We start from the raw sequence: 27,911 nt of genomic DNA, 5'->3' as shown, positions 1-27,911 counted from the left end.
TTTGAGTGATTCAGTGCCTTGATAAAAAGCCATAAATCTGACAATTTTCAAATGTTTAATTTTTCAAAGCATGTACTGCCATTGCCTGCCCACTGGTATTTATGTGGAAACGTATGGACTGGATTTATCCAGTTCAATTTACATTCCTGCGCAGAGTGTCTTCTGAGCATTTGTGTCCCTAGCCTGGGACAACAGGCTCTTGTTTAGTGCTCAGCTATGGTCTGAAGTCTTTAAAAAATAAATAATTTCTACAAAATTATTGAAGAAAAAAAATTACTATTTTATTTTGATTTGCATAGCTCTTGGCCTTTATTCCTTCTGGAAATAAATTGTTCTGCATTTTCTACCTTACACAGTAAATATAGCAAACATTGCATTTTAAATGAGGTTCTGTAATTCCAAGTCTAAGTATAACCTTCTTCCTTCAACCACTTTTAATACATCCTAAAATCCCAACAGAGCCATTCAGCAATAGTGTTAACTTGCAAATAAAAAGTTGATCCTCAGGTTGATATTTCAAAGCTTTATTCTGCATCACAAAACACCTCAATAGTCTGTTAAACCATTGGATCAAAATGTCTCAGTAGGCTGATAGAAAAAAAAAAATTGTAATCACTTTTCCCCCCCAATTACTTGTTTTCTCCCTATCTCTTTCAACTTTTGGGATTACATTTGTAAAAGTTTTCCTTCCTGATTTATTTTACCTTATTAGCAAGAATATTGAAAAATGAAGAGAAACATGCTGGGATTACATTTTATCTATTTTTGGTCTCTCTGCCTGTCTGATAGCAGCTCATCGACTACTTGGAGGATCTTACTCCAAATCAGAGTGAAACACTCAAAGTTTAACTTATCGAAGATTAGAGGGCAGCAAGACTGGATCTTACAAAACCTTGCAAATACAGATTCTCTATACTGAAAGCATCAAATAAAATCAACCTCTTCCTGTGCTAGAAGCAGACAGGACTTGCAGAGAGTAGGAGCATCATTTGGGAATGGGTTGTTGAGCCTAAGCTTGCACACATCACTCCAAACTCCATATTAAGCAAATTCTCAAGTCTGCAGACTAAAAATCTCATTTTATATTTAGTATATGAAGGGCCAGACAGGCAGGAACCTTCCCACAACGAGAGACCAAGAGCTTTTTTAATGTTTGTCATTGTAACAGGGCAGTTTTCAGAGTAAACTTTTTGGTGAGAGAGTTTTCTGGGTGCACAGGAGAGAACAGGAACCAACATGAATCAAAACTAATTAAAATAATAATTCAAAAGAGACACTTCTCCCAAAGACATTACTGTAGAACAATAAAGAAATTGCTGTGTAAACTTGGCATATTTTATTGAAGGCAGCATTTCTTTATTTGGATCCCTATGGACTGGAAACCAAAATCCAAAGCAGGAAAAATGTTCCTTGTCTACAGAATATAAAATTGAGATATTAGACTGAAAAAAAAAAACCAAACCCCAACAAAATTAAACAATAAAACAAAGACCAAAAGCAAAAAAAACCAACAAACCCCTGATAATCTCCCATGGAGACAAATAAATAAGAATTAGAGTTTTCTAAAATATGGATTTGCACATTCATGCCAATTTGAAAGTTAATGCTTAGAACAGGTCACACATCTCCCAAAAACTGCTGTCATGTCACTGATCTGTGCTGATTATGAGTAACTGTGTTTAAACTATCTGGGTGGATAATTGCCTGGCAGCAGCATTTTTGCATAAGATTGTCACTAAAAAAAAAAAAAATATTAAAAATAAACAATTTTTACATCTTACTACATCAAAAGGTCTTCAGAAATATGTAAATTGGATTAATGACATTCATTTGTACATTAAAAGCAGCAAAACAGAAAATATAAAACTACTTAAAATATCAAATGTTTTTTAATATTTAGAGAGTCGAGCTGAAGCTTCAGTAGTAATCCAGTAATTAGATATGGGTTAGTATGCAAATGAAGGAGGAATTTCACTCGTTAAAAATTCCTCTGTAATGTCAGGAAGGTGGCAATATTCCTGTGTGGAAAATATATTCTTGGTGACTTTTACAACAGTGTCAAATATTGTACCAGTTCCATTTTTGTGTTCCGAACCCTTCCCTCTTTTTTTAAGGTTAAAGACAAGAATTTATGCACTACATATCCCCTTCAGAGTTGGAAAAACCTACCCATACAGTCTCTCTATTCCAGTGACAGTTAATATTAACATTAAAAAATCCTAATCTACCCAAAATGAATCTAACCTTCATTTCAATCTGCCTTGAAGAATAACAAGAAAAAAGTCAGTGCCTGAATTACAAGATCTAATGTAGCTGCTTTAGGAGCATTGGAATAGTTTGGAGAGGATCCACCACATCGGGGGATTCATCCACCATGGGAATGTTCTGAATCCTGTGTTTCCAGTTCCAGTGAAGTACCTGAAACAGGAGCACTTGGATAGGGCAACTGCAGAAAGCTGGAACTGCCTCACAGAATCCTAAAATCCTGCAAGTTATCCCAACTTCTTAGCAAGGATAGAACCAAAGAATGGTTTAAGTTGGGAAAACCCTCAGAGATCACTGAGTCCAACCACTAACTTGGCACCACCAAGGCCACCACTGACCCACGTCCCCAAGTGCCACCTCCACATAGCTTTTAAATCCCTTCACCACTGCTCTGGGCAGTCTGTTCCAGGCCCTTCTTTCTGGGGAGATATTTTGCCTAATATCCAATCTAAACCTCCCCTGGTCCAACTTGAGGCCATCTTCTCTTGTCCTGCTCCTTGGGAGAAGAGGCAGAGGCCACCAAAACCTTAAAATGTCAGCAGTTGCCCAATTTTGCATTATTTTATACCAGTCAAGGTATGGGCAAGTTTCTTTACCTTCAGAGCTGCCAAAAAGAAACACCAGGTCTCAGGTCTGAGGTTTTCACCCCTTTACATGTGGAACGAGACTCATCCAGAGAAAACCACCTTGATGAATCCCTTGGGGAGACCAAGTGGTAACAAATTCAAACACCCAGATTTGGGCTCATACCATGAGGAAGGAGAAAAAGACCAAAGTTCTGAACAGAATTTCTGCAGAGGTTTACTTGGGATACAGAGAAAAAACAGGAAAAAAATTGCAGGAAAGGAGAGTTGGAAATGACTAGGAATAGTCTTTGAGTCTTGGGTAACAGCTGCCCACATCATTTCCAGCTCTGAAGAACCATTGCTTTTTTAGGTGTGCACATGATTTCTATTAAGTATCTCCAAACTATTCTAAAAATGCACAGGGAATTATGGGAACCAAAGAGCTACTCCCAGACAAAACCCATCTTCAATTCCATTCCAAATCTATCTGTTTTTGTACAAGCCAGCTCCAAAATAGGGACAGTCAATAAGGCATGTTTAGATATAAAAAACCCAAGAAACCTGTAGAAAATTATTACAATGGATGTTTTGCTGGTCATTTAAAAACAATTTCTTCTTTAATTTAGGAGTTAAAGTGAGCCATAATCATCCCCAGTGTAAATAAATACACCAGATGCAGTTAACAACTCACAAGCCTGTCAGCAACGTCCATGGCTTCTCACAAATGTATCTGATGCTGAAAAGCCACAGGTTGAATCCATTAAAAACAATAGCAGTTGTCTGGAGAACAGTTCTGGAAGAAGGAATTGCAATAAAAAATACCAGGGAGATTGATGCGGTAAAATAAAAAAGGATTCTTTGATTTTGTTGCTTGTATTTTTTTCGAATGAAGTACAGCATAATCAACACAAGATTTTGGTATCTGCTCTCTAGATTTTCGTATGATATTTGTCCAGAAACAGTTTTTTTTTTTGTAACAGGCTGTAAATAAACTCTTCCATTACTTCTTTTTATACACTTCTGTGCTTTGCAATTTTCTCTTCGGCAGCAAATAAAGGAACACTTGCCTACCTACTCTTACCCTATCACCCTATACACTCATTCTTGAGGAGCTTCCATGTATTTGCTAGGACAATTTCCAGTGCTCTGATCAGCAACGCCCTCAGAGACCTTCAAGTCCAGCCACATCCAGAACCCAAAACAGAGGGGTCACCACTTGGCCATGAAGACAATACAGGAGATCCTGTTTTGAACATGGAGAAATGATGTTTTTCTAACAAGTGAAAACTTTGTACTACAAGATGAGGAAAACAAGAATTCCAGCTCCCCAAACAGCTGCCAGAACATATAAGGAAAAAGTGAGGTAGTGAAAAAGGATTATGATCCTTCATTGTTGTATACAAGAGTCTCTGAAGATTCCTATCAGTGGCACAACAGGATGTAAAATGTTATTTCTAATCTGATTGATTTAAAGTACATTTAAATTTGCTTATTAGATGAATTTGCTGAGCCCCACAATCACAAGCCATGGGAAATGCTTTGAAGTTAGAGAAAAAAAACTAGGCAGGGATTCCTTGGAAAGCCACCTTCTCCCTCACCGTTGTCCTGCAGAGTTGCACAGTCATTTCAGAGGAGCACAGTAGCTCTGAGTGGGATAGCCCCCCGTTTATTGGGATAACTCCAACACTGAATATTCCCATGTATTTGCCACTAGCCAGCTTAGCAGAATAGCAATGGGGAAGGAAGCCTTCTGCCTTTTAAAACCAATTAATGGATTAAATCTGAACCCACTCTTCTGTAGAGGACACATGCTAGAGATTGGATATAAAAGGAATATCAATCAAAGGAATGCAGAGCTTCTGCTAGATCAGACCCAAAAGTTCAGAATATCTTTAAATCAAGTGATTCTGTAGTTGTTAACACCCACACAGAAGCAGTGGGGAACCTGCGGTGTGTACCAACATGGAGGGATTTATTTAACCCTTCTGAAACCTTGAGAACAGTTTAGAACCTTATTCCATAGTAAAGGTTAAAAGGGGGTGACACTGAGGAAATCCTACCAAAAGCCCCTAAATGAATGCAGTACATGTCCACCTACAGAGTTCTCATTTGCTTTTTCAGATTTGGAGATAATAGCAAAGTTATATTTACCTAGTAGGGGTTCATGAGTGAAGCAATTTTTTCAGAAAACTTGAATTTTTAGGCTAGAGAGAGGGGGGAAGGTTACTATTAATGAAGCCTATGATGATCAGAAGTTCCTAATCCTCCTTTTAACCTGTGCACAGACTTGTGGTTCATGAAACACAACCAGCAGGTGAACAGAGTATTTCAGTATCACACAAATTGACTGGCAGTCTCCGAACAGGGAAAAGAAAACTGTCCATAAATAAATGAAGAAACCATGACACACACATGTAACTCCCTGTGATAGTGTTTCTCCTGCTTGTAAGATGCTTACACCTCCCCCAGAAAAAGGAAAAAGGCAGAAAATAAAGAAGGAAAAATTCCAGATTTTTAGCTTAGTTCTGTCCTCAGCAATAGGAGTTTGCCAGTTCATTCTCCACCATTTGAAACAACTCATCTGCTTTCCCTCACCTGCAGTTTTGCAGGTTTGGAGCAACATCCAGCAATTAAAAGAAATGGTATTTTCTCTCTTTAAGTACCAGGCACAAATAGTGTTTTTCATATAGCTCCAATCCAGCAACCAGGTTTCCATAGTATCCAGAGACTAAAAAAAGCCAACGGGCTTCAGGGAAATTAATTTTAATAGAATGTCTTGTAGTAATTTCCCAACCACACCACAAAAATGGCAATTATTTACCTGGTGTCAGTTTTAATACTTAACCCCAACACCTGAGAGCTGGAAATGGAAGAGATGCATTATTCCTATGTTATTTGAAGAGAAGCTGGACAGATTTCTGCACTAGTAAAGACCATCCAGAGCCAGGCTTTATGTGAATCATGGGACACCAAGGTGGCTGGATGCCACTGGATGGCTTCTAGATGGCCAAGAATTGGCTATGTACACTCGGCAGCTTAACTTCATACAAATTTGCTATTTTTAGTTGATTTTGTAGTAGGAATTCAGGGAAACACTGGTTTTCATGCTTATTAGGAGTCAGAAAGCTCCCTGTGGGTATCTCCTCACTCCATGCGCAGTCCCACACGCTTTGGCAGAATCCCTCAGGATAGGAATGTCAGGAAATTCTCCTAAAATACGTGGCATCCAGGCCAAAACGGCTTAAAACTGAAAATGGAGAACTGAAAGGGCACAGAGCTACTTCTGGTTATTGCTGTCATTATCATCACAATTCCTTGCATGTCCTTCTCTCAAAAAGCATAAAAATCAGCTCTGAGTTTCAAAGTGCTACTTGTTAAATTTTGGGGAACCAGAAGCCCCATATACACTTCATGGAGAGTCAAGGCTAAAGTCAAATGCTTCCCAGTTCTACTCACAGCCAGGAAAGCCAAGGGCTTTAATTCTTGTCTGCTCTTCATTCTTATTTTAAAGCATATTACTTGCTTATGTGTGAACAACTGAGCTCCTCTAAGGACCAAATTATTCTTTCGCCTGCCCATTTCCATCTAGGTCAAAAATGAAACAGTCTTAATAATATATTTTAAAAATTAACCAAGGTTTGTTCCTCTTTTTTATTATCACACTGGCACATTTGGAACACTATGATTTCCTATGGGTTGGAAGATACATGTGAAAAACAGATAAAAAAACAATCAGAAACAGTTATGTACAGTGGGTTTGGGCACATCCAAAGCACTCTGAGGGCACAATTATTTCACTCAGCTACCACCATCCACTAAAAGCATAAAATAAGAAAAACAAACTAAACAAATCCGAACCCTCAGTCACCAAGTTTAAGTGGAAAGAAAGTAAAACATTTCTCCATCAAGGGAAAAATTAATTCCCTCCGTCACATGCTGCAAAGATACCAGGCTATTCCATATTTGTACCACAGCTGCTCTTTTTCCAAGAGCCCATTGTCCCAACCCTCCAGTACATGTGCTGCTACACTTCAGCAGGTGAATTCCAAGAGCAAAACAGGAAGAAAGTTTTCTTTGTACTCTGAGAGCTTGCATTTTAAGCAGTGTCAGGGACTTGCTGGTGCTTAATAGACATAATTTATAGATGTCACTAAGAGGATGATGAGCAACTGGTTAACAGAAAAAAGCTTTTTCCTCAAATGGTTGGTTAAATCAAACTATGTGCCAATTAAATATACAGATTTTAAAACAGTAGTGTCCAGACTGGTGCTGTCTACATATAAAAAAAAATCCCAGCATGGTTTTTGTTGGAAGGAACCAAAGACCATCCAGTTCCAAGGCCCTGCCCTGGCCAGGAACTCCCTCTCCAGAAGCTCAGACACCACAGTGCTGCTGCAGCTTTGGCAAACCTCTCATCATTAAAAAGATGTAGAGTTGATCCAAACCCAAAGTAGGTGCTGTCTAGGAACAGAGCATCTCCTAGCCTGGCTGTTCTCCTGCCAAACAGAAGGCTCCCTGGCTGGGAGGAGCAGCAGCCAAGCTGGCAATGAAAACCCTTCTGCAAGACACTGAACTAATGGGGACCTGACCTGCTGGTCCCTCAGAAAGGCCTAATTGTGAGAGCTGAACCAGCCCTCAGAAATGTACTGAGAATGTTGGGTTTGCTTTCTTCCTCCTACACACAGCACTCTTATTAAGCACTGCATGGAGCTGGTGTTCACACTGCTGGGAGAAGAGAAGCAAACTTTCAGCTGCAACATGAGAATCCCAGTTCATACAAAGCCATTAACAAAGCCTCCACTTATTTCCAAGAGAGAAAAAAGTATCATGGCTCCCATGAGCCTACCTGAGAAAAAAAATAAATTTAGATTTCTATCTGGTGGTAGAAGTGAGCAGAGTTCACACTAGAAATAGAAAATGCAGCCATGGGGTAATTAATGAAGATTATCAAAGGATGGGAAGGTTCCTCTACTGCTGAAAGGATTGGAATCAGTAATAGCTGGCTTTGTAAAGCCACTAATTCACCCAGCCACTGAATACCAATGTAAGGCATAACATTGTTAAAAATATTCATAATTACTAGAGTTGAAGCTACAACAATAGAGTTCAAAGTTTACTTCCCACAGCAGTTTTCAAGTTTGTATAAACCAGTAGCCTATTGCTAAATATGAACCTTCATTTATGTATGAAGGTAGGGGAGGCTTTTTGTTTTTCTAATATTTCAGATTTTTTAGATGTCTCCCTAAATGCTTATTGTTACTTCTTACATGCAATCAAATGGCAAATATCTTTAATACAATGATAAAATAATGTTGTCTGTAATAAAACATTTATTTTCCACCTAAAACCAGTTAAAGAAAAGTTTGTACTAGTAAATTGTATAAGCTTTTGAGGATGAAGAAATACAGGCAGTTGTACCACAAATATCTTGCATGTTTTAGTACAAGTACCAGCTGAAGAGTTCTGCAGAAAAAAGATGACATTTCTTCTATTACCATCTCTGGTTTTGATCCTCAAATTAAACCTTGAATTTTGCCCTTTTGTTTTTATTTTTTAAATGAATAATTCACCAGGTTTATCTAGTTTACATATTAACTGGAATGTAAATAAACAGCCATGCTATTCTGAAGATAATAACATTTCAATTTATCTGGAAAAAGAAGAGATTTTATGGCACAATAATGCAAACTGCAATGCCTCATTTAGAGAACAAATGCATTGTTCTAGTAAAATATTGCAGATTTAGCACAGCTTTCTGAGTATTGATATTGTAACATTATTGTTTGTGTGACAGGGAAAATCCCCACAAGCCACATCAGGCAACACCTGCAGAACAGCTGCACACTCATGGGGACAACAAGAACAAATAGTTAATAATCCACTGGGGGTTAATTTTAAATGACAATCTATAGCCTAATGCACTAAAACCCTCCAAAAAACTCTATTCTGAGTTAAAATGGGCCTTCCAGTTTAATGGATTTCTTTACTCAAAGATACTTAAACTTGATTATATCATCAAAGCAAATCTCCTACACAATCCTACCTTCAAGAATTCTTGGTCATGTCTCAAGACATGACTTGAGCAGTTAAGAGTATAGAAATCCAGTCACTGACAAGTAATCAATAGCCTACAAAGCAATTAGTGATGGTTGCAATTTTTAAACTTCTTTCTAACAGAGACTGCAATTTTTAGCTTTTGGATTAATATGTTGTTTTACTTGCATCTATCTTTTTAATCAGGCTGATATCAAGATTCCAGAAAACATAAAGTAAAATACTGAAAAATAACACACAGGGCAAGCTGTAAAATCTCAGTTATAACAACCAAATCATAACCATTCTTGTTTTCTGATTGTTCATCAAATCTAAGAAAAACAAATCACATTGAATTGGCATCTCTTGAACTGCTTACAGAAATCCACATCTATTGACAGCTGCCTCTATTTCATTCCTTCAGCTATAAAACTACTCCTGCACTTTCTCAGTATATTAGCCTTGTGCTCTATCCAGGAAAGGCACTACACACTTCACAATTTTTATCACAAAAGCTATGGCTGGGTTTGAAGCAAGGAGGAGACAAACCACACACAGTCAGAAATTTCCATGGAGACTCTTGTGAGCACTGTTTCCAAGGGCAAGTGTAATGTTCATCTCTGAAGTCTCATGTTAAAATTAGTTGTACAGGTTGGACAAATCAGGAACTGCACACTTGATAAAAACCCAGTCATATGATACAATGCCAGCTGTACTAGGTAATCTCTACTTCATTTGTCTGCTGGAGCAACACAGCACTTTTTCTTCCTTGTTTGTACAGATATTTTACTTGTTCTGCTCCACATATATCAACTCCAAACACAAATTACTACAGTATCTCAGAGCCGATATTGAAGTTTTCTCTCCTTCAGAAGATTCCAGACCACAAAGAAATGATGCCCTGTCTTCTCCTACCCTCGTGCTCTCCAAAGAAATGACCTATCACCCTGTCAAACCTGTTTTTCCATAGGGAGGTTCCCCTTAGCTCCACAATCCTGAGCCATCAAACCTCCTCAAGCAAGAATGAAGCATCTGCTCTGCCTCTCATTTTGCCCCCTGCCAGACTGGACTCTCCCCTCCCTAACACCCAGCACCTGCCACATGTGTTATAAATAGCACTAATTAGGATCCTGGTTGCCCATTAACTCTTTTATTATTCATGTGACATGTATCATGTGATAAATGTCTGATATTACTTACAAATGGTTGAGGTGGCACTTACACACAGAGGCATAAACTTCAGAGTCGTGGAAGAAATCATTTAGCAGCAAGGCAGGCTGACTACACCAGGGCTGACAACCACTTGCTGAGGTGTAAATTTAAATCCTCTTGTTCAACACAAAAGATAAAGCATTCCTAGATGTGCAGGTGGACTTCTATTTCAGCAGTCTTTTGCATGACTGTAAATGTCTCTAAAGATGGCTTTCTCCATCCAGCCAGGGCTGTGCACTTCATGTTGGCCATAAAACAGAAAAAAATCCTGCCTTTCTCCAACAGAAAAGTCTGCAATAGCCAAGTTGTCATTTCTCAGGATTATCATATCCTCTTAATTAAGTCGCAAAATTCAGAACGGAATAACCCCGATGAACATAAATTACACAGAAATGGATTTGATTTGCATGTAATAATGGCTTCTTTCAGAATTAATTACAAATATGCTAGAGTATGGATAAACGTCCTCCTGATTCAGCACTGTATGTGTATGTTTAGCTGCTCTTCGAAGTTAAGGCTAGGAGTAAATTGTCTAGACAATTAATTATAATTCTTCTCTTATTTGCCAAAAAACAGTAAAGCTTTGTGCAGAATCAGTTACTCAGCCTTCTTCCACCCTTTCAGAGATCTTAAAAAAATCCACGGGCATATTTGTCATTCCATAATGAATTAAATTGCACACTGTTCACCATCTATTCTATCTGTGCAATCTGCCAGTACAGACTCTTCATACTTCCCATGGATTAAAAGCCTAACAAGAAACCTAACAAGCTCCAAAAATACAGCTTTATTTCAAAACCCCACCTAACAGGAATAGGGAGGGCTTTGGAAGGACCCCTGCCCAGGGACCACAGCGGTTCCATTTGCAAGCTGGTCTTAAACGCTAAATGCTTCTTCTTAAGTAAACAAACAGCAAGGGAAATGTGCTTGAAGACAGAGATAAAAATGCACATTTATTTACTTTAGAAGCCTGCAAAGCTGTTCTTTCACGGCTACAGTGTGAGGAAGTGGTGCAACTATTTAAATTCAATCACCATGGGAGTTCAAGGCACACTCCAAAAAAAGCTGCATATTGTACCCTCTCCCGCATGCAAAAGCCAGCTCTGCAGAAATAAACGTTGTAACACCAGGAAGTATTTTACCAAACCATACATAAGCCTGAAGAACACATCAAATAATGCAAAATCAATAGTTCTTACAGACAAGGCTTGATCAATCCACCCCAAAAGACCTATTTTCAATACCCAGTTTCACAAAACCACATCATCTCTTTGTTGGTCATTAAAAGGTTGTGGGGGGAAGAGGAGGAAGAATTCCAAATCATGATTTTGCTGCAAACTACCTAGCAACACTCAAAAGGAGACCAAACTATTTAAACAAAACTGAAATACTAAACTAAACAAAATACTAAACTGAAACAAAAAATCTTCAAAAATATCAAACATGAAGATATTTTTTGAAAGAATGAACAGAGTATTTAAATATATCATTTTTATAAAGTAATTTATACTGCAATAGCATCCATTGCTTTATTTTTTGTATTTACAGTGTAAAATATTTACAGTGGAAAAATTCAATTTTAAGTCAAAGTAATTTGCTTTATTCTCCATGGTTACTAAACACCACTAGAACATGGATATTTCTGAGTGCAGAAATAATTGCATAAAAAATCATTAATTTTGGTTACTCCCTGAAAATATTTAGGAGAAACCAGAACTGATAGCCCACAATAAATATTGAAATTCATCTAAATTTCAATAACTGAAAGAATACTATGTCCTCCCAAATATCTCTGAGAGTGTATTCCCAAAGGACAAAAAGAACAACCAGAAAATTCCCAGCCAGCCTGACCACTGATCTTTGTCACTGCTTTCCTGAATACTGCATGAAGTTTTAAAGTGATCAAGTGAAGCACATTACTGGTGTTAGCCCACAGAACTTGCTGCTCAGAGGCACCCCACACTTTTTTGCAGAGTCAATTCTCCAATGGGAACATCACTCTTTCCCCAACAGAGCACTGAGAATCAAATTTCAGGATCTCCTACCTCAATCAAAAAGTCTCCAGTTCTCAGGCCAGCTTGCCATGCTACTCCCCCTTCATCCACAGATTCCAAGTACTGCAAAGCAGGAAAGGCTGGAGTTGGGGTGAATTCTTCAATTGGTGTGTCAGCTTTAAAAATAAATACCACATTAAGAAAAGAAAGTTATGGAGTGCTTGCAAATACCACTTTGTAGTACAGGCCTATCATTGGCCATTCCAATTTAGGGTTCATAAATGGTGGGTGCTGGAAGTGAGAGGGAAGTGCCTCACAGGAGATCAGGATGCTGGGGACAGAGTGCAATCCCTCTGCAACAGCAATCCACAGGTCTTCCTTCCAGAGGAGGAAATACCTGCTCCTTTCCTGACACAAACCAAATCAAACTGCACCAAGCAATAGCTGGGTTCTCATATTCCAGGATATTCAGTATTGGCTCAAGTAACCCTTTTATGTGCCTGGCAGCATGCTGTAACTCTGGCAACATCCACCTAAAAATGAATTACGTGCTGGAGACAGGAGAGAGCATCTGGCTAAACTAGGGGGGTGGGGTGGGTGGCAAAGGATGAAAAAGATCAACCAGAATTTTTTTCCCCCTCCTAAATTTAGATATGCATAACAAAGAAGAGACTAGAAGAAATCACTTTCTAGGACAGGAGGCACAGCTGGCCCTTTGACAGCCCTGCCTGCCCTTCTGTGTCACATACATACACGGGCAGAAAAGTCCTTGGTTCTTTCACCTGAGGCGCCCTCGCTGCTACAGAGAAAATCTGGGGGAAACTGTTGGGCTCACCCAGAGGGAGTGAGCCCTGCTCAAAGCACTGATAACCTGCACCAATGCTCAGAGACAAGGCAGAGCCTTGGGCTTTCCTGCTTCAACTCCAAACATTTCATTTGCTAAAAATGGCAAAGCTTTCCCAGCCCTGCAAATCTGCCGTGGCACTGGTTTAGGTTTAGGGGTGGGGAACAGGGAGAGCAAAAGCCATGTCCCAAGAATGAAGACATGGAATAATTTTCATGCTCAAGCAAGGCAAGGGAGAGCCCATGTGAAATGAGGGGGAGCAAGAGATGGGACATACCATCGGATATATAAATTCTTTTTTTAAATACAAAGGGAGTAAACTGCACTGGAAGTTAAAAAGCAAATCATTAAATAGAATGCCTTTTTTAACTCGTAGGAATGCCGCCATGATAGATTTTAGCCTACAGAGAAGTGCAGTGCAGCTTATCATATGAACAGTTTTAAAAATGAGCACACTACAGGCCATGCAACATACGTGCAGCTTCTGAAGATATAAAAAAAATATATTTTCATACTAAAACTGCACCAATGTCACCTTGCAGAAGATCCACACCTATTTTAAACAAAACATCCCTCTCTTGTCTATTCCTATTTGCAACCCTATTAAACCAGGCTGGTATTTGAAATAAAGCAGCAGTTTTTATGAGGAAAGCAGGTTTTCCTTAGTTAAGTAAACTGCACAACAGAACAGATTAATGACAAAATACTACATCCACCGGCATGAGAAAAATACAGGCAAAACTTTCTCCCCCCAGAACGATTATGCAGTGCTTCTTCTATGTAAAAATGCAAACTGCTTCAGAGAGAAGGCACCGAAATCCATCGGAGTAGCATAGCATAGAGAGAATCCTGTTGTCTAGCAACCAAGTGCACCAAGAATAATTCCTGCTTATATTCTGAGATGTATAAATTTCTTCATGCCACTGCACATCACACATACACACACACACACACACACACACACACACACACACACACACACACACACAGAAGCACACAGAAGCACATACCTTTTGCCCCTCTGAGCACAAATCCAAATCCTTCATTGTCTTTTTTCTGCAGGACCACTGCCTTTTCTTCTATTATGCAGTCACTGTAGAGAGAATTCCGAGGATAGCGACCATTATTACATCCCTTCATCACCACTGTAGTAGCTGCTCCTCCAGTGTGCAGGTTCATCATCATCACAGCCCGTTAATCAAATAATATTGCAGTAACCAAGCATGGGAAAATATAGAACGACTAGCAGCGAGGGGAAGACAAAGACTAAGCTGGATGGTAAAAGAGAACATGACAAAGCAACTTAAAAGGAATAAAAAAGGCAGAGAGGAAAAAGAAAGAAGAAGAAATCATGCATGGTGGTTTGTGTTCTATATGAATGACTGGATGAACATGTGATCATGTAATCTGTGGGCTAGCTAGGACTCTAAAAGAAAAAAAAGTAAGTGAACTGAACGACAGTATCATTAATAAACTCCTCAATCGTGGATGTACCAGATGCATCTTCTAGTGAAGCCAAAATGAAACCAACCAGAAGAAAAATGAGGCAGCATTTTAAATTTAAAGATAATAAATTATGATTTTCTATTAGCTAACTAAAAGGCACAAATATATTCTGAAAGCTATGCCTTGCATCAAAAGCCCTTTTTCAATCCTATTGAATGTTGCATGCTGCAAGAATCCCACATGATCATCTGACAGCCTACAATGCTAACAACGTGCAGCTGCCTTGGCGTCATCAAGCACAAATTTCCACAGCATCAAGAATCTGCATAATTGAAATAGTAACAAGGCATGCACAAGCACGAAAACACATTTTCTAAGGAATATTTCCTGTCTCCTGATAAACAATTAATATTATAAAACAAGGAGATGGTGTAAAGGACTATTTATGTAAGCAGTATTCTCTTAAAGAGAAAGTAGCCTTAGGAATCTCACTGTCATTGGCTAAGATAAAAGTAGAAGGTAGATGAAGAAAATGCACAAAATACACATTAAAATGGGACCTTTCAGATACAGGGAATGAGCTGTAAAAGCCTTAAGGTGTTTAATGTCTTTCATTAAACACGAAGTTACTAAAAATAAGTGCAAAGAAAAAAAAAAATTGGAATGCTCTTTTACCAAAGCATTGCACACCATGAGTTGCAGGGGTTAAGTTCATGAATTGTCAGCACTGCAAACTATGCTACTTTAAAATGCCTACAGAACTAGTTCAGATAGAAAGGAGTATGAGCAAGTTCGGTTTCCTTAATTTTTTACTAGCCAACTTCTGTTCCCACTGGTCTTACACAGAATCCAGCCCCCAAAGTCGCGAATGCAAGGAGATCCTGGATCTGCCTCAGGGGCATTAATAATCTCCAGGGGGAGGAGGAATCTAAATAAAGAGAAATTGTTGTGACCTTTTTATTTAAAGCTCTGAACAAAGAGAGGGATGATGATATCAGGACACCAAGGGACAGCCTCCAAACTCCAGATTTTTTGTGCATCACAGACCATCCTTTTGGTGCCTTTCCAACTCTGCAGGATGAAACTTCCCATGGCTGCTGAAGCGATGATGTAATGTTGTCTTCCAAATTGCAGAGTGTTTAACACCACACACAAATTCTGCCACAGTGGTGATATTGTGGCAAGAGATGGTCTCCACCACATCAACAACTCTCAACTTACTGTTATTTACTGTGTCAGACATTTCCTGTTCTGACAGTTAAAGACTTCTGCTTCTTGAGAAAGCCCAACACCCTGCTGCTCAGAGATATCAGGATGGGATGGAATATGCAACTCTCAAAGCCCACTGAAGCTCTCCATCAACACCTGATGTTCTAGAAGCTGACTGCTCCTGTGTGTTGGCTTATTTCCCTCATTTCACCATCACATTCTCAAGGTGGGTCCCTGTGCTTATCCACTGAAGAGTCAACAGCATTATTTTTCTTAATACTTGGTCAAATTAATAAAACTCATTCCCTTCAAGTTTCATTGTAACCAATCAATAGCTTAATAGAGCTTAGAAGGCAACTTCTGAGATCCTAATTATAGCAAGAGTTTGGTTCAAAGAACCCCCTCATGTCCACTCCCCAGATCCCAGACTCATGTCAGTTCATTTCCATACAGAATTCAGAAGTTTATCAGCTCAGCAAACTCAGGATCAATTCACCTGGTCTACATTCAAAAAACAATAGGCATCCAGGGTCCTTCCAGAGCCAGCTCATGAAATGGATGAGCATTGTCAAGTCAAGCTCACTTCATTCTAATGCACAGATTAAAGGCATAAAAACCACCTCTTATTTTCTTCTCATGTACAACACATCTATTCCATACACTACCCAGTTTTATACTTCAGTTAATTTACTGAAAGTGGGGATACCAAATTGCCAACATTTTACAAAATTACGTGCAAGGGGGAGGTGAGAGGGAAGGGAGGGAGAAGCACAACTGATTTTTGGTGAGAAAACACAAACTGATCTCTATTCTTTGACAAATAAAGCTTTGTAATATACAGTCCCAGTCATAAAGAAAACAGTATCAGAGCCTGGAAAGTAAAAATGTAGGCTTGAAAAAATCAGATGTGCAGCATTTCTTCTCATTTATGTTCCCTAGGAGTAGGAAACCTGCAAAAATCCTATGGCTTGAGTAGTTTAAACTTGCTCAAGCAACCACAGAAAGTAAATTAGTTCTCCACACATACCCCAGGGCTGCAGAGTGAAGAACCAGCAGCAGGAAAAGTGGGGAAAACAGACACACAAAAAAAAAATGAACTGAACTTGCAACCTCCACACCCTTTCTCTCAGAAAAGTTTGCTTTCCCAAGAAAAGAAGGCTGAAGAGGGGCAGAGTTTAACCTTGGACTGTTTGCAGTGCTGCTTTTTGCCTGCTTTGCCACGCCAGGGCTCTCTGTGCCAGTCAGGGTGGGCCCTTCACCAAAGGTCTGCTCACAGTCCACCTGCTCCTAGCCAGCAAAGTGGTGCCAAATGTAAAAGTAGGTCAAAATTTCTCCCCACGAGCCTTCTTGGCAGTGTCTCTTTGATCCTGGAGGTGTTGTAAATACTTAGCAGCAGAACACTGGGTATGGCAATCAGTGACAAATGAAGGTCGCATTACATCCGGAGCCTGCTCAGAGGCCTGAGCTCATGCAAGAAGAGGAATTTCTTCCCAGGCTCTTTCAGTATAATGCACAGCTCTGTGTGAGGGCAGACAGTCCCTGTTATCTGTGATATGCCAAATTTCAGTAGGTAAAATTCCTGAAGTCCATTTCTGTTCCATCCCAAACTGAAATTAAACAGCTTCCATTTCAGAGATGAGTCCTCAGAATATGTCCTCAGTTCCATATGATGGCAATAAAATGAGTAATTCCAAAATCAATAGCTCATTACTTAAATAGGGCACAAGCTGCTTTGACTTTGGGCCGTGTAAGGCCAAGATTCATCACAGGCAAAGTTAAATGCAAAAGGCATCCAATCATGTGCAGGATATTTCTGTCTGGAGCACAATCATAAAAACTTCAGGCCAAAATAACAGTCAATGTAAATCTCTGCTTTACTCAAGCACTAGGTATTAGAAAACGTACTTATTCATCAGCTCATATAGTTTCCTTAATAACTTAAGGCTCAAGGACTGTATAGAGCTGTTACAATTTCCATTTACAGACTATCAACAGAGAAAGGGAAATACAAGGATTTGCCCGTGGTCAGAAAGGTATGTGAGTTTTGAACTCAGCACTGTCTCATACAACAACCATCATTTGTGTGGGCTTTTCAAAAGAGCAGGAATTTCTGCTTTGCTAACAGCCCATTAGGATAGTATTTGAGGAAGGAAGGAGAAATGTCAAGTCTTTCATAAATACCTGTATGAAGAAAATAAAGGTTGGAGTGCAGGCTCCTGCTGGAGGCAGGCCCACGAAATCTGGCTTCCTGTTCTCATCAAGGATAACTACACCCTATCTTAAGGCATGACTTATTCTACAAGTTAAAATGCTAAATTACAGAGGTGAAGACTATCAGGAATACAGGATGTGTTTAGGCAAGTTTGTATCAAGTGTTTCATTGCTGATTTCAATCTGAAAAACAGCAAGTAGAGGACACTCCACTGAAAATTATCACCATTAGCTGGAAACAAAAGTGGCTATTTGGTATATAGCCAGTCTCTCCCCAAGACAGAAGAAAAATATGAATATTAAAAGGAATTACTTTCCTGATTCTCTGCAGTCATGCATCCCCTAGAAACATAAGCCAACCTCTTCAGCTTCAGTAGCCTCTGAGTCTACAATCCCTTCAGTCAGGACTTGCTTTCCCCTTGAGTGGGAAGTGAACCTGTCTCTCTCCAGGTCCACTTCTTTCAGTTGGCCAAGTAAATCTACATCTCCTCATTAGCCCTTTTTACTCTCCTCAGCACTCCCGCAATTGCAATCTTTCGGATCTCCTGAGTTCACAGCTAGATACATCCTAGAAGAATAAAGTGCTCTGCCAGGTGCAATAAAGCAATATCTAAATCATTTCATAAATTTATATGCAATGTCTGGAAGAAGTCACACTAATTCCTTTCAGGATAAGATGGCAAATTTATGGTGGTTATGCTCGAGCCAGAGAAGGGCATTTGGGAAATCTGTTCAACAGGAGGAGCCCTTTGTGCATTATCCAACAGTCAATCCCTGTTAAAGGCACATTGAAAATATTCTCTCCCTTTTTCCAGGAAGTAACCTGTCCTGATGCCACATAAAATGTAAATTATGTCTACAGCAAACCTTATTGTAGGATACAGCAAACTTTCAGTGGGAAAACATTTCCTGTTACTGCTGGAAGAGGTCAACCTTACAATTTATAGTCAACTACTCTAATGGCTTCAGGAAAATTGGCTAATCCTACTAATTAAGGTCTTCAAGATTAATGAAGACTCTTTCTGTGATTGCTTAAGTTTCTCAGGCATCAATCATCTACTTTTAGGTCTCAGAGAAGAGCTCTCACAGCTGTCCTGTATCAGGCACAGCAGCAATCACTTGTTCAAGAGGCAGCAGCTACAGCAGCAAGTAGGTTCTGTGCAGGTAGGAAAATACACAGGTTGTTCCTAAAAAACCCACCAGCAACCCAAACAGAAACAGTGGGATGTAGACAACCATATATTCAAACTCACAGTGACCTCTCCCTTCACAGAATCCTAAGATCCCAGAATGGGTGGGGTTGGCTCACTCTGTATAGCTGAGCAATCCCAATGTCATATATGACAAGTCTAAATGATTTTCCTTTAGAACATATGTTTAACTGGAAGTTTATAGCAAGCTGTGTTTGGGAGGAAGAAAATATTTCAAAATAGATGGGTCAGTGCTTTCCTCAGGGCAGACAGAACCCAGCATTAGAATAGAAATACTGGAGAGCAGTAAACTTTAAATTGATAAATTCCTTACTAGGCAGCTGAAGATACAAGTCCAAGGAATATGATCATGGTAAAATAATGAAAATAGGATGGAGAAGGGATGAAGGGAATCACATAGAGCTAATTGTCAAAGTCATTCTACTATTTCATTTAAAAAAAAGTACATTGGAAAATCAGGGCTGCACATGGAAGGACAGCATGGAATCAAATGCTTAGTACTGCTTATGGATCTCAGCATCACAGGTGCTCTCAAAAGAATCCAAGAGCAGAATCTTTACTGGCACAGACCATTGGTTGTGTGTCAGTGCCTGACTGGCACAGCTAGCACTCAAACAAAAATACCCAGAGAAGACAGACCGTGAAAGATCATCATTACTCCTGCTTGCACTGTTTTCCTCTCCTTTATAATTTGTGGCAAACAATTTCAAATTGCAACAGAAGGGACATGGTCTAATTTCTTCTTGGTAAACTTGGCACAGCTGTGTCTTCCTCAGCTGGCTACGTTCAAGCCAGATAAAGAAAAGGGAAAATAAGAAAGGATGCTCCAGCAATACTCCTGTAGTCTCCTCATATTTATATATTTGTCTTTCCAATCTCCTGTGCCAGTGCTGGTTCTCCAGAGTTAGTAAACATCTTGTGGAGCCCTTTGATCATGAGAACAGCAAGGCTGTAGATTTTGCTTTGAAATCTGCCAATGAAAGAGGGTTATGTCAAATGGTTGTTTTAAAAGACATGGAGATATTCTCCAGTTCTGGATCTGTACTCTGCAATGAGGGAATCACAGGATCCATTAAAACTTGACGGGGCACATCACATCTTCCATCTAAAAAAGGTGTTTCATTCACACTTCTAAACAAGGAATCAAGCATCTTTATTGGATTTTAAATACCTGATACCCTGGGTGAAAAAAGAATAGTTCTTCACTAAGTCCCCAAACCCGCACTAATATTAGCCATGATATCAGGGATTCAGCAAGAATTAGGAATTCAGAAGGAGGGTGCTGCTTTTTCCAGTCTGTGATCAGCAGAAGTGCCCAAAAAACCAACCATCATTACAAAGAAGCAACCTATCTTAAAGAGAGTAACAGCGCTGTATACTTCAATGGGTTTATACTTTATCAGAAAAATACAGGTTTAAAAGAGAAATAAATTTCACAACAGAAGTGCAAAGTTGTTGCACAATTTCTTTATGTAGAATGAAGGAGAAACTTTGTCTCTCTCTCTCTCCCCCTCAGTCCACATTCCTTTATTCAACTTTTAATTACACCTAATGTCGTATTTTTTGGTGTGCAGGAAAAGAAAGTAGCCAATATAAAGTAATACTTTTCAAATAAATTGATTTTTCTATTTGTACTTGTGGGGGGTTTTTTGGTTTTTTGGTTTTTTTTCTGTTTTCACCTTATGTTGCTGAAACTGCAACAATTAAAGTAAAAATATTGATACAGGAAACCAGGAAGTCAACTTCCTGGAAAGAGAAATCATCTAGTAAAAGTCTGATTCTATATCATGAAGAATCTAAGGATAGGATATGAAGGCAATAAAGAAGTCAGTGGTAAGTTCATAATGCTAAGCAAATATATATTTAGGGTATATATACACCATAGGTATGAATATATTGATAACCATGCATGAATATATTTATTCACACTTATAAAAAACCTGAGTATTTTAGCCTTTTTCAAGACAAATGTTATTATTCTTTCACATCTGCACTGGTATAGAGAAAACAAAAATTCATTGGGGATGAGGAGAGTGGCAAAATGAGCTTAAATAATCTTAAAAATAAAAGCTCAGTTCCTCTGTATTATTTAAATTCATTCATCATTTAAAAATAAATAGTCATTTCTAACAACACACATGACAAAGTGACAACCAGACATGAGACATGCAGGCAGGAGTCCTTCTGCTATGGAACAGGAGAGTTTTATAGCCCAGAGTCCTTCAAATAGCTTCACACAGATGTTCCACCTAGCACAGGAATATTTTGGGCTCCAGCACACTCCTCTTGCACCTGATACTTATCAGCAATTTTCAGTTTTCATTATCAAGCATCTCAGCAGTGTGAGCCTGGACTGTGAAAATATTAATATTCATTGCTAATACGATGAGCCTTGAGCAAACAGGCTGTCCAAACACTCACATATGTTTAGGTAACCAGAATATTTATCTAATAAACACTTTACTGTTTAGGTTTGTATTTTCTTACCCCAAACAGCTGCAGTTCCACCCTCTGATGTTGCTACCAAACCACAGAGAAAGAGGAATTTTCTCCCTAATCATTTTAGCATATATTTAGATAAGAAGAATAATAATTATATATGTTAAACGCACTGTTTTTTTATATAGGTTTTTTGATGAATAATTTTCCTGATGTTTTTGCTAAAATTGGTCATTTTTATCACAGACAACCTCACTACCAAGAAGAGGAACATGTTCAAGGTTATCAAACAGGACAAGTAGCAAAGGCAGAACAAGGGAACAACTTCAGTCACACCTTGGGTTTGAAAGAAAACAAACAGCCAAGTGTTTTATTAACACTTTTAAAATGTGTTACAAGCCCTTTAAGGTAGAAGTTTGACCTTGCAAGTCTTTAAAACAATTATTAATTCACAGTACATTTTGGTATCATAACTCCACTTGATCCAAGAGAGTCTAAACAAAACTAAACTATGAAATAGGGGAAAGAAACAGACTGGTGATAAACATGGGTTTCAAATTATTTTTAAGGGATCCCACAAGTTTTCCATCACAAAAAATGTTATGCCTTTAGTATACAGCTTACAAGTAATTTTGAAGTTCTGTCTCAAAATAAATGAGGCCTCACCAAAGGCATAAAGTTTTTCTGAAAATATATTTATTCTTCTCCAAGAGCTTTAAAAATACAGTCTAAAAACACTTTGATTTTCTAGTATTTTGCATAGATGTGAATTACTGTTAAATTTTCACATATCCCTTTAAAACTCCTGACTAATCACATTATTTCTCAGTCTCATTAACATCAGAAAGGAAGAGGCAGCTATACCTTCTTATCTGAAATATATGTACCCTCTCCATTTCTCTAATTGCACTAAGCCCTTGAGTTATTTTAAGTCTACTCCAAATTTTGCTTACCTGCAAGACAAAATGTCCATCTTAACAGCTCTCCTGCCTACCAGCATCATCATTTTCAGCAATTCTGTCAAAGCATGGCCAGTTTAGCACAAAATGTTGCTGAAAAAAAACCCACTGATTTGACAATTTAATTTAAATTGGCCATGATTTTTCTGAATTATGTGAATGTTGAACTGAAACCTGTCTTTATTGCCCCCTTGCCTTTCACATTCAGCTTGTTGGTTGCACTGATGTGGAATTTCTGGGAATATGAAACTTTCATTTTCTTTGTACTGGAGACAGGGTTAAAATGCTGGTTTATCATCTCAATTCAATTCAGATGCACAGATTTTAATGTATTTCAGAATTTATGGTACTGGAAGTGTTTGCAGTAGAGATATAAACCACCTCTGCCATAGGTGCAACTGCTCCAGGTTTGGACATGCTGGTCTAAAGGATCCCATAATCTACTCAGTATCAGCCCTGGTTTTCAACTGGAGCAACCAAGTTCTTAATTCTGTTTCCTGGGCCTGACAAAAAATTAGAGAAATTAGAAGACACATGGGTAATGGTCTTTTTTTTTCTTTTTCCCTAAAAAAGCAGTTGCCACTTTTTCTTAGTGCATACATTGAACACTTGCTTTTTCTCTGCTCAGAAGCTTGCCATGAACTCAGGTTTTGTGTAACACTTATCCCTTAAGCCAATCTTTTGTTGATACATTTTAGTGCTTGTCAGACATCATCTCTTGGAAAACAGGCTGACATTTTGTGTCAGAGAGAGCAGGGAGCCCCAGCAGCATCACCAGCTACTCAATCAGTGCATCTGCCAATCATTCCCATGGAGCACCCCGTTACATCCACCAGGATGGAGAGAGCATCTGCCTCTTGGCTCGGGGAAAGAGCAACATTTCAAAGGGCTTGGATAAAGCCCCGCTCTGTCCAGCAGGTTCCTAGCGTTCAGCAGCAGCTCAGGCTCTGGATTTAAGTCTGACACACATGGGACTCAAGCTCAGACCTTCTTCAGTCCATGTGAATGCTCCACCACTAGCTATTGTTTGCTCGTTTGCTGCTCCCTCTTTGTTGGGTTCAACTTCATTTCTTAAAGAAACACATCTCCAGCACATCTGGTTTGTCCCAGGAGAAACAAGGCACTCTTATCCCACCACCTTCCTTCGGCACTATGGTAGACACCGAGCATGAAAATCCACCCCTTTCCAATTTTGGATCATTTCAGCTTTTAAGAGGAACAAAACACATATGTTGCCTGCCAGCTACCCTGAGGATTTTGCCTCAGAGATCAAATTCTCCAAATGCAATAAATATTTGTGAAAATCTGCCTGGAAACGGGGTAAGGGGGAAGAGCAGTTTAAATCACTCCTACTGGAGGCAAGCCCACAGTGAGAGATCACCAGTTATTTGTTCCATTTGGGGCTGCCAAAACTTCCAACTGCATCACTCCCAACCAGAGGCACCATATGGAGGCTTTGCTCATGTGGTGATGAGGTGACAGCCAAAGTTGCCCTGGGGCAGGGAATTAAATCATTGAGGGGTTGGGATGCAGGAATGGAAAACACTAATTATTAGAAACCTAATCATTCTCCTTTCTCCCCCCTCCCCCCAAAAAAAAACATTTGAATCTCCTGTTTTCCTCTGCTCTAATTATGTGGCTCTTGTTTCTAACCAACCTGGTGTCATACCCTCACAAACTTCTTTCTGCATCTCCACTGCTTTTTATTTTCTTTTTTAAATTCCTCTAGTCTAATTTAAAGGAAAAAACCACTTTATTCTCCCCATGCACAGGACACAGGCTGCTGCTTTCAGTGGTGACATTTAAATCCATGCTGTCCTCCAGCATCCGGCCGGAGGAGTTGCAGAGGAAATCCTGCTGAGCCTGGGAGTACCAATTGCTGTGCAGGAAATGGCACAGCCCCGAAATCCCAGCCCTTGCAAGCAGCAGCTTCTCCACTCCAGGCACACAGTAAAGTTTGGACTAGCACTAGACTTAGATGCTAAAAGTTTTTCAGAAGGAGCATTGTAATTCTAAATTTGGGAAAGGCTTTATTTATTTATTTATTTGTTTTTCAGGTCTTGATCTCTTTTTGTTAACACTTACCACTAAAAATTTAGGCAAACATCTTGCCTAGAAAATGCCTGACACATTTTAGTCATTAGTTACTAAACCACTAGTTGCTAAAAGCTGGAATCTTACTGAAGTGGGTTGAGCAAACTTCACTCAGCAAACAACTTAAAAATGCACTTACAGTCTGTTGAAAATTTACGGTAGAGTTTTGCTTTAGCATCTTACCATAATTATATTAGGCCTTAATAGTGCAATCATAAGACAGGTTTAGATGAGAGGCACCATAATTCAGATGCACATGCACACACACACACACACACTCTTTTTACCTCCTGTTTCAGCAATTCCTTTCAATATTTGCTGTAGTCAACAGCACAAAAAGCTCCATTGTGGCATCACTCAACAGCAGGGGAGGCAAAGTGCAAAGTTGTTTATTTTTAAGCAAAGGAATTTCCATTAGAAATTGAATAACTGTAAATGAAAAACCACATTTTACCTCTCCACCTGCTCCATGGAGGCTACAATGCATTAATTATTGCTTGAATACATATGCAGTTCTTCAAATTGCATCAAATTATGCCCTTCAAGTTAATGAGGCCCAAGGCATTAAAACTGGGCTACCCTTGCCTTTCTGCCTCACAAGTGCAGCTCAGTGCCATCAGACTGTTACATACTCATAGTTAATTAATTAATTCAGAATAGACAACAGGCAAGTCCAACAAAATAACTTTAGACATCAGGTGAGATTACATCCACACAAAACATGTGACATACTTTTTTTCACTACAATTTGGCTGGTGCCGACTGTTCTCTGTGCCCAAAGGAACCATGATATCACATCTGCAGAGATTTTCAATCATTAAAATCTCATAGAGCTTTCCGATGTAACCACATCACTGTCTCACAGGCTTATATTTAATCACAATGTGATGCTCCTCATCAGCTGTAATTCCTCACCACTTGCAATGGCCAGAATTTCACCAAAACTTTTCATCTGTCTTAAATTTTTATTTTATTATTTTAAAATCTATATTTAAAGAGATGAGCAACTGCATTTCTCCAGAGGGAGGATTACTTATGTGAAATACCCACATGAAACCAGATCTCAAACCAGAAGAAAATATTTCTGCATCAGACTGAGAGCTTCCACTAAAAAAGGTGTGTAACATACCTAATACTTAAACTACCAAGACAGCACCACTTACATCACAGCTTTGGGACAAGAGTATCCAACAGGCACATTCTGTTGGCTAAAAAAAATAAAAAATACAACCGAGCTCTCCACAGCATGCTGAGTTACAGAGGCAGACAGCTTCAGCTATGCCAAGGAGTCACTCTGAGCTGCTCAGGATTAAAGCTTACACTGCTCTATCCAATAGCACAGATGGCAAAAGCAACAGAGAATGGCCTGGAAAGAATATCTGAGAAGAATCTCTCTGGTTTTTATTAGGTGTTTGTATATAAATTGGCTTTTGAAGAGTTGCTCCTGTCAGCTTCTACACTCATGGGACACAGATGTTGCCACCTGACTCCAAGTAGGGACAGTAGGGTTAATGAATGAAGCTTTTAATTAAGTTTTTTTACAGAGTACACTATCCTATTTTCCTCTTTGTCTTCCTCCAGAAAAACAGAACAAAAACCATAAGGCAAATCAATTTGTTCCTGTCATTAATGTGGTGGCAACCAGCCTTCAGAAAAGGTTATTTGTCATCACATCCTCTCCTGCAAGCTCCTTAATACTGCTGGAGCCATGGGACATCAAGGAAAGGCACCAGGAAAACTTCTCCCATGGAGGGATTGGAACCAGTTAAAGTGTCTGGAGAAAATCCCACATGTGAAAGTCGATAATTCTGGCAGGAGACCTTCCATTTATGTGCCTATTTGATTGCATTGAGGTTGGCATCCAATTGTGCTATTGGCTTTTGTTGCTGCCCTGCTCTTCTGGGGGTGGGAGATGATGCAATGAATGCAGTAGGAAAAGTTTCCACTCTCGTGTCCTAAAGCTCCCAAATTCATGGAGGCAATGGATCATGTTTTCCGCCACACCAAGTATCATTTTTACACAGCACCACACTGTCTCATATTATTTATGTCTCCAGAGTATAAAACTAAGTTATCACTGTATTATCAATCCCATTCCATTTAAAAGGGTGATAACTTTTTACATATGAAATTAAACAACTAATTAATTCCACATATTTTCCTGACTGAACAATCCACTGTCCCATCTTGAAAGAATTCATTAATTCCCTCAATTTAGTTAAAAAGCAGATAAAAATGATCATTTCTAGAGGTTTACCTTACCTTTAAGTTTAAAAAAAATAAAGATCTTTTTTTTAATTCAAACATCCTTTCCATACTTTAGCAATACTTTCTGTTACTAAACTGGAATTCAGTCTTGATGAATCAACTCATTTACGCCCTACAAATAATTGCATTTAAATTAACTGCTGAATAATCCAGGGAAGAATGAAAACTTCAGAGATGTGGCAGAGCAGTCTTGCATTATCTGCTTGCAGTTTTAGTGGTGTATCTGCTCTTCAGGACAAGGAGTGGGGATTTAAACTGAAAGAGGATATATATTAAGAAGAAGTTCTTCCCTGCTGAGGGCATGTCATCAGCATTTAAAGCAGATAATACATCACACCTGGAAGTTTCAAATATTATATTATATTAGAATGATATTCAGTGACTATTTGCACAGGCAGGCACGTCTCAATGCCTTTCTCCACATTAGTAAGCATCCTTCCCATTTTCCCGAAGTTAATGTATGGATAACTGATCTCTTATGCAAAGCTGAAATAGGATTTAATGAACCTCCATTACTCAAGCTGCACATTTTCCTCAAGATGAAAAATGCCATGTACAATGTATTTTCCTGCATGTGAATAAGCCCATTAATATAAATTTCTGAACAGAGTGTTTTTACTCAGCAATTTCTGCCCTTTGGGAGGGAGAAGGAAAGAGAGAAAGGAGCAGACACTTCCCCTCACTCCCCCACATCATCTCCAGAAAGGAACTGGATCAGCTTTGTTAATACTTTGGATTCAGAGCTGTTCTTAGCACAGAGGCACAATTGCCTTCTGACAAATGTTTATGAAACCTTTGCTGCCAGTGTTAGATCTGTTCTAATGTATTCTTCCCTGACTTTGATAGGAAATGATAACAGAGAAAGTAATCAAAGCAGTACAAATCTGGCAATATCAAAAACTGTTCTCTACTTTCACACCCCGTTTGCTTCCTTGAATAATTCCCCCCACTGAAGAAGTGCTTGTGAGGAATTAAATCTGGATGTACCACCAAGAGACATTAATCTCCGGACAGGTTCTGAAATGCAAATTCTTTTTGCTTTAGCATCAATACGCAAGTACCAGTGAAATCACTGTTCAGAGATACAAAAAGCTGATTTGCAGCCTCAGTCAAGTACCTGAAACACAACTTGGTGTCTTACTGTTTTTTTTAGTTTTCCT

At 39.0% G+C, this 27,911-nt stretch overlaps 1 protein-coding gene across 1 annotated transcript in view; it reads right to left on the bottom strand.

Moving 5' to 3' along the window:
- SHANK2 (SH3 and multiple ankyrin repeat domains 2) overlaps positions 1-27,911 on the bottom strand; it is a 274,142-nt gene that overhangs the window by 101,632 nt on the left and 144,599 nt on the right. The window contains 2 exon segments of the mRNA XM_079307962.1: positions 12,122-12,246; positions 13,925-14,007. Coding sequence (XP_079164088.1) covers positions 12,122-12,246; positions 13,925-14,007 — 208 coding nt within the window.

Source organism: Erithacus rubecula (assembly GCF_903797595.1).
Source record: "Erithacus rubecula genome assembly, chromosome: 6".
Lineage (NCBI taxonomy): Eukaryota > Metazoa > Chordata > Aves > Passeriformes > Muscicapidae > Erithacus > Erithacus rubecula.
This window is presented reverse-complemented; position numbering and strand designations above follow the sequence as displayed.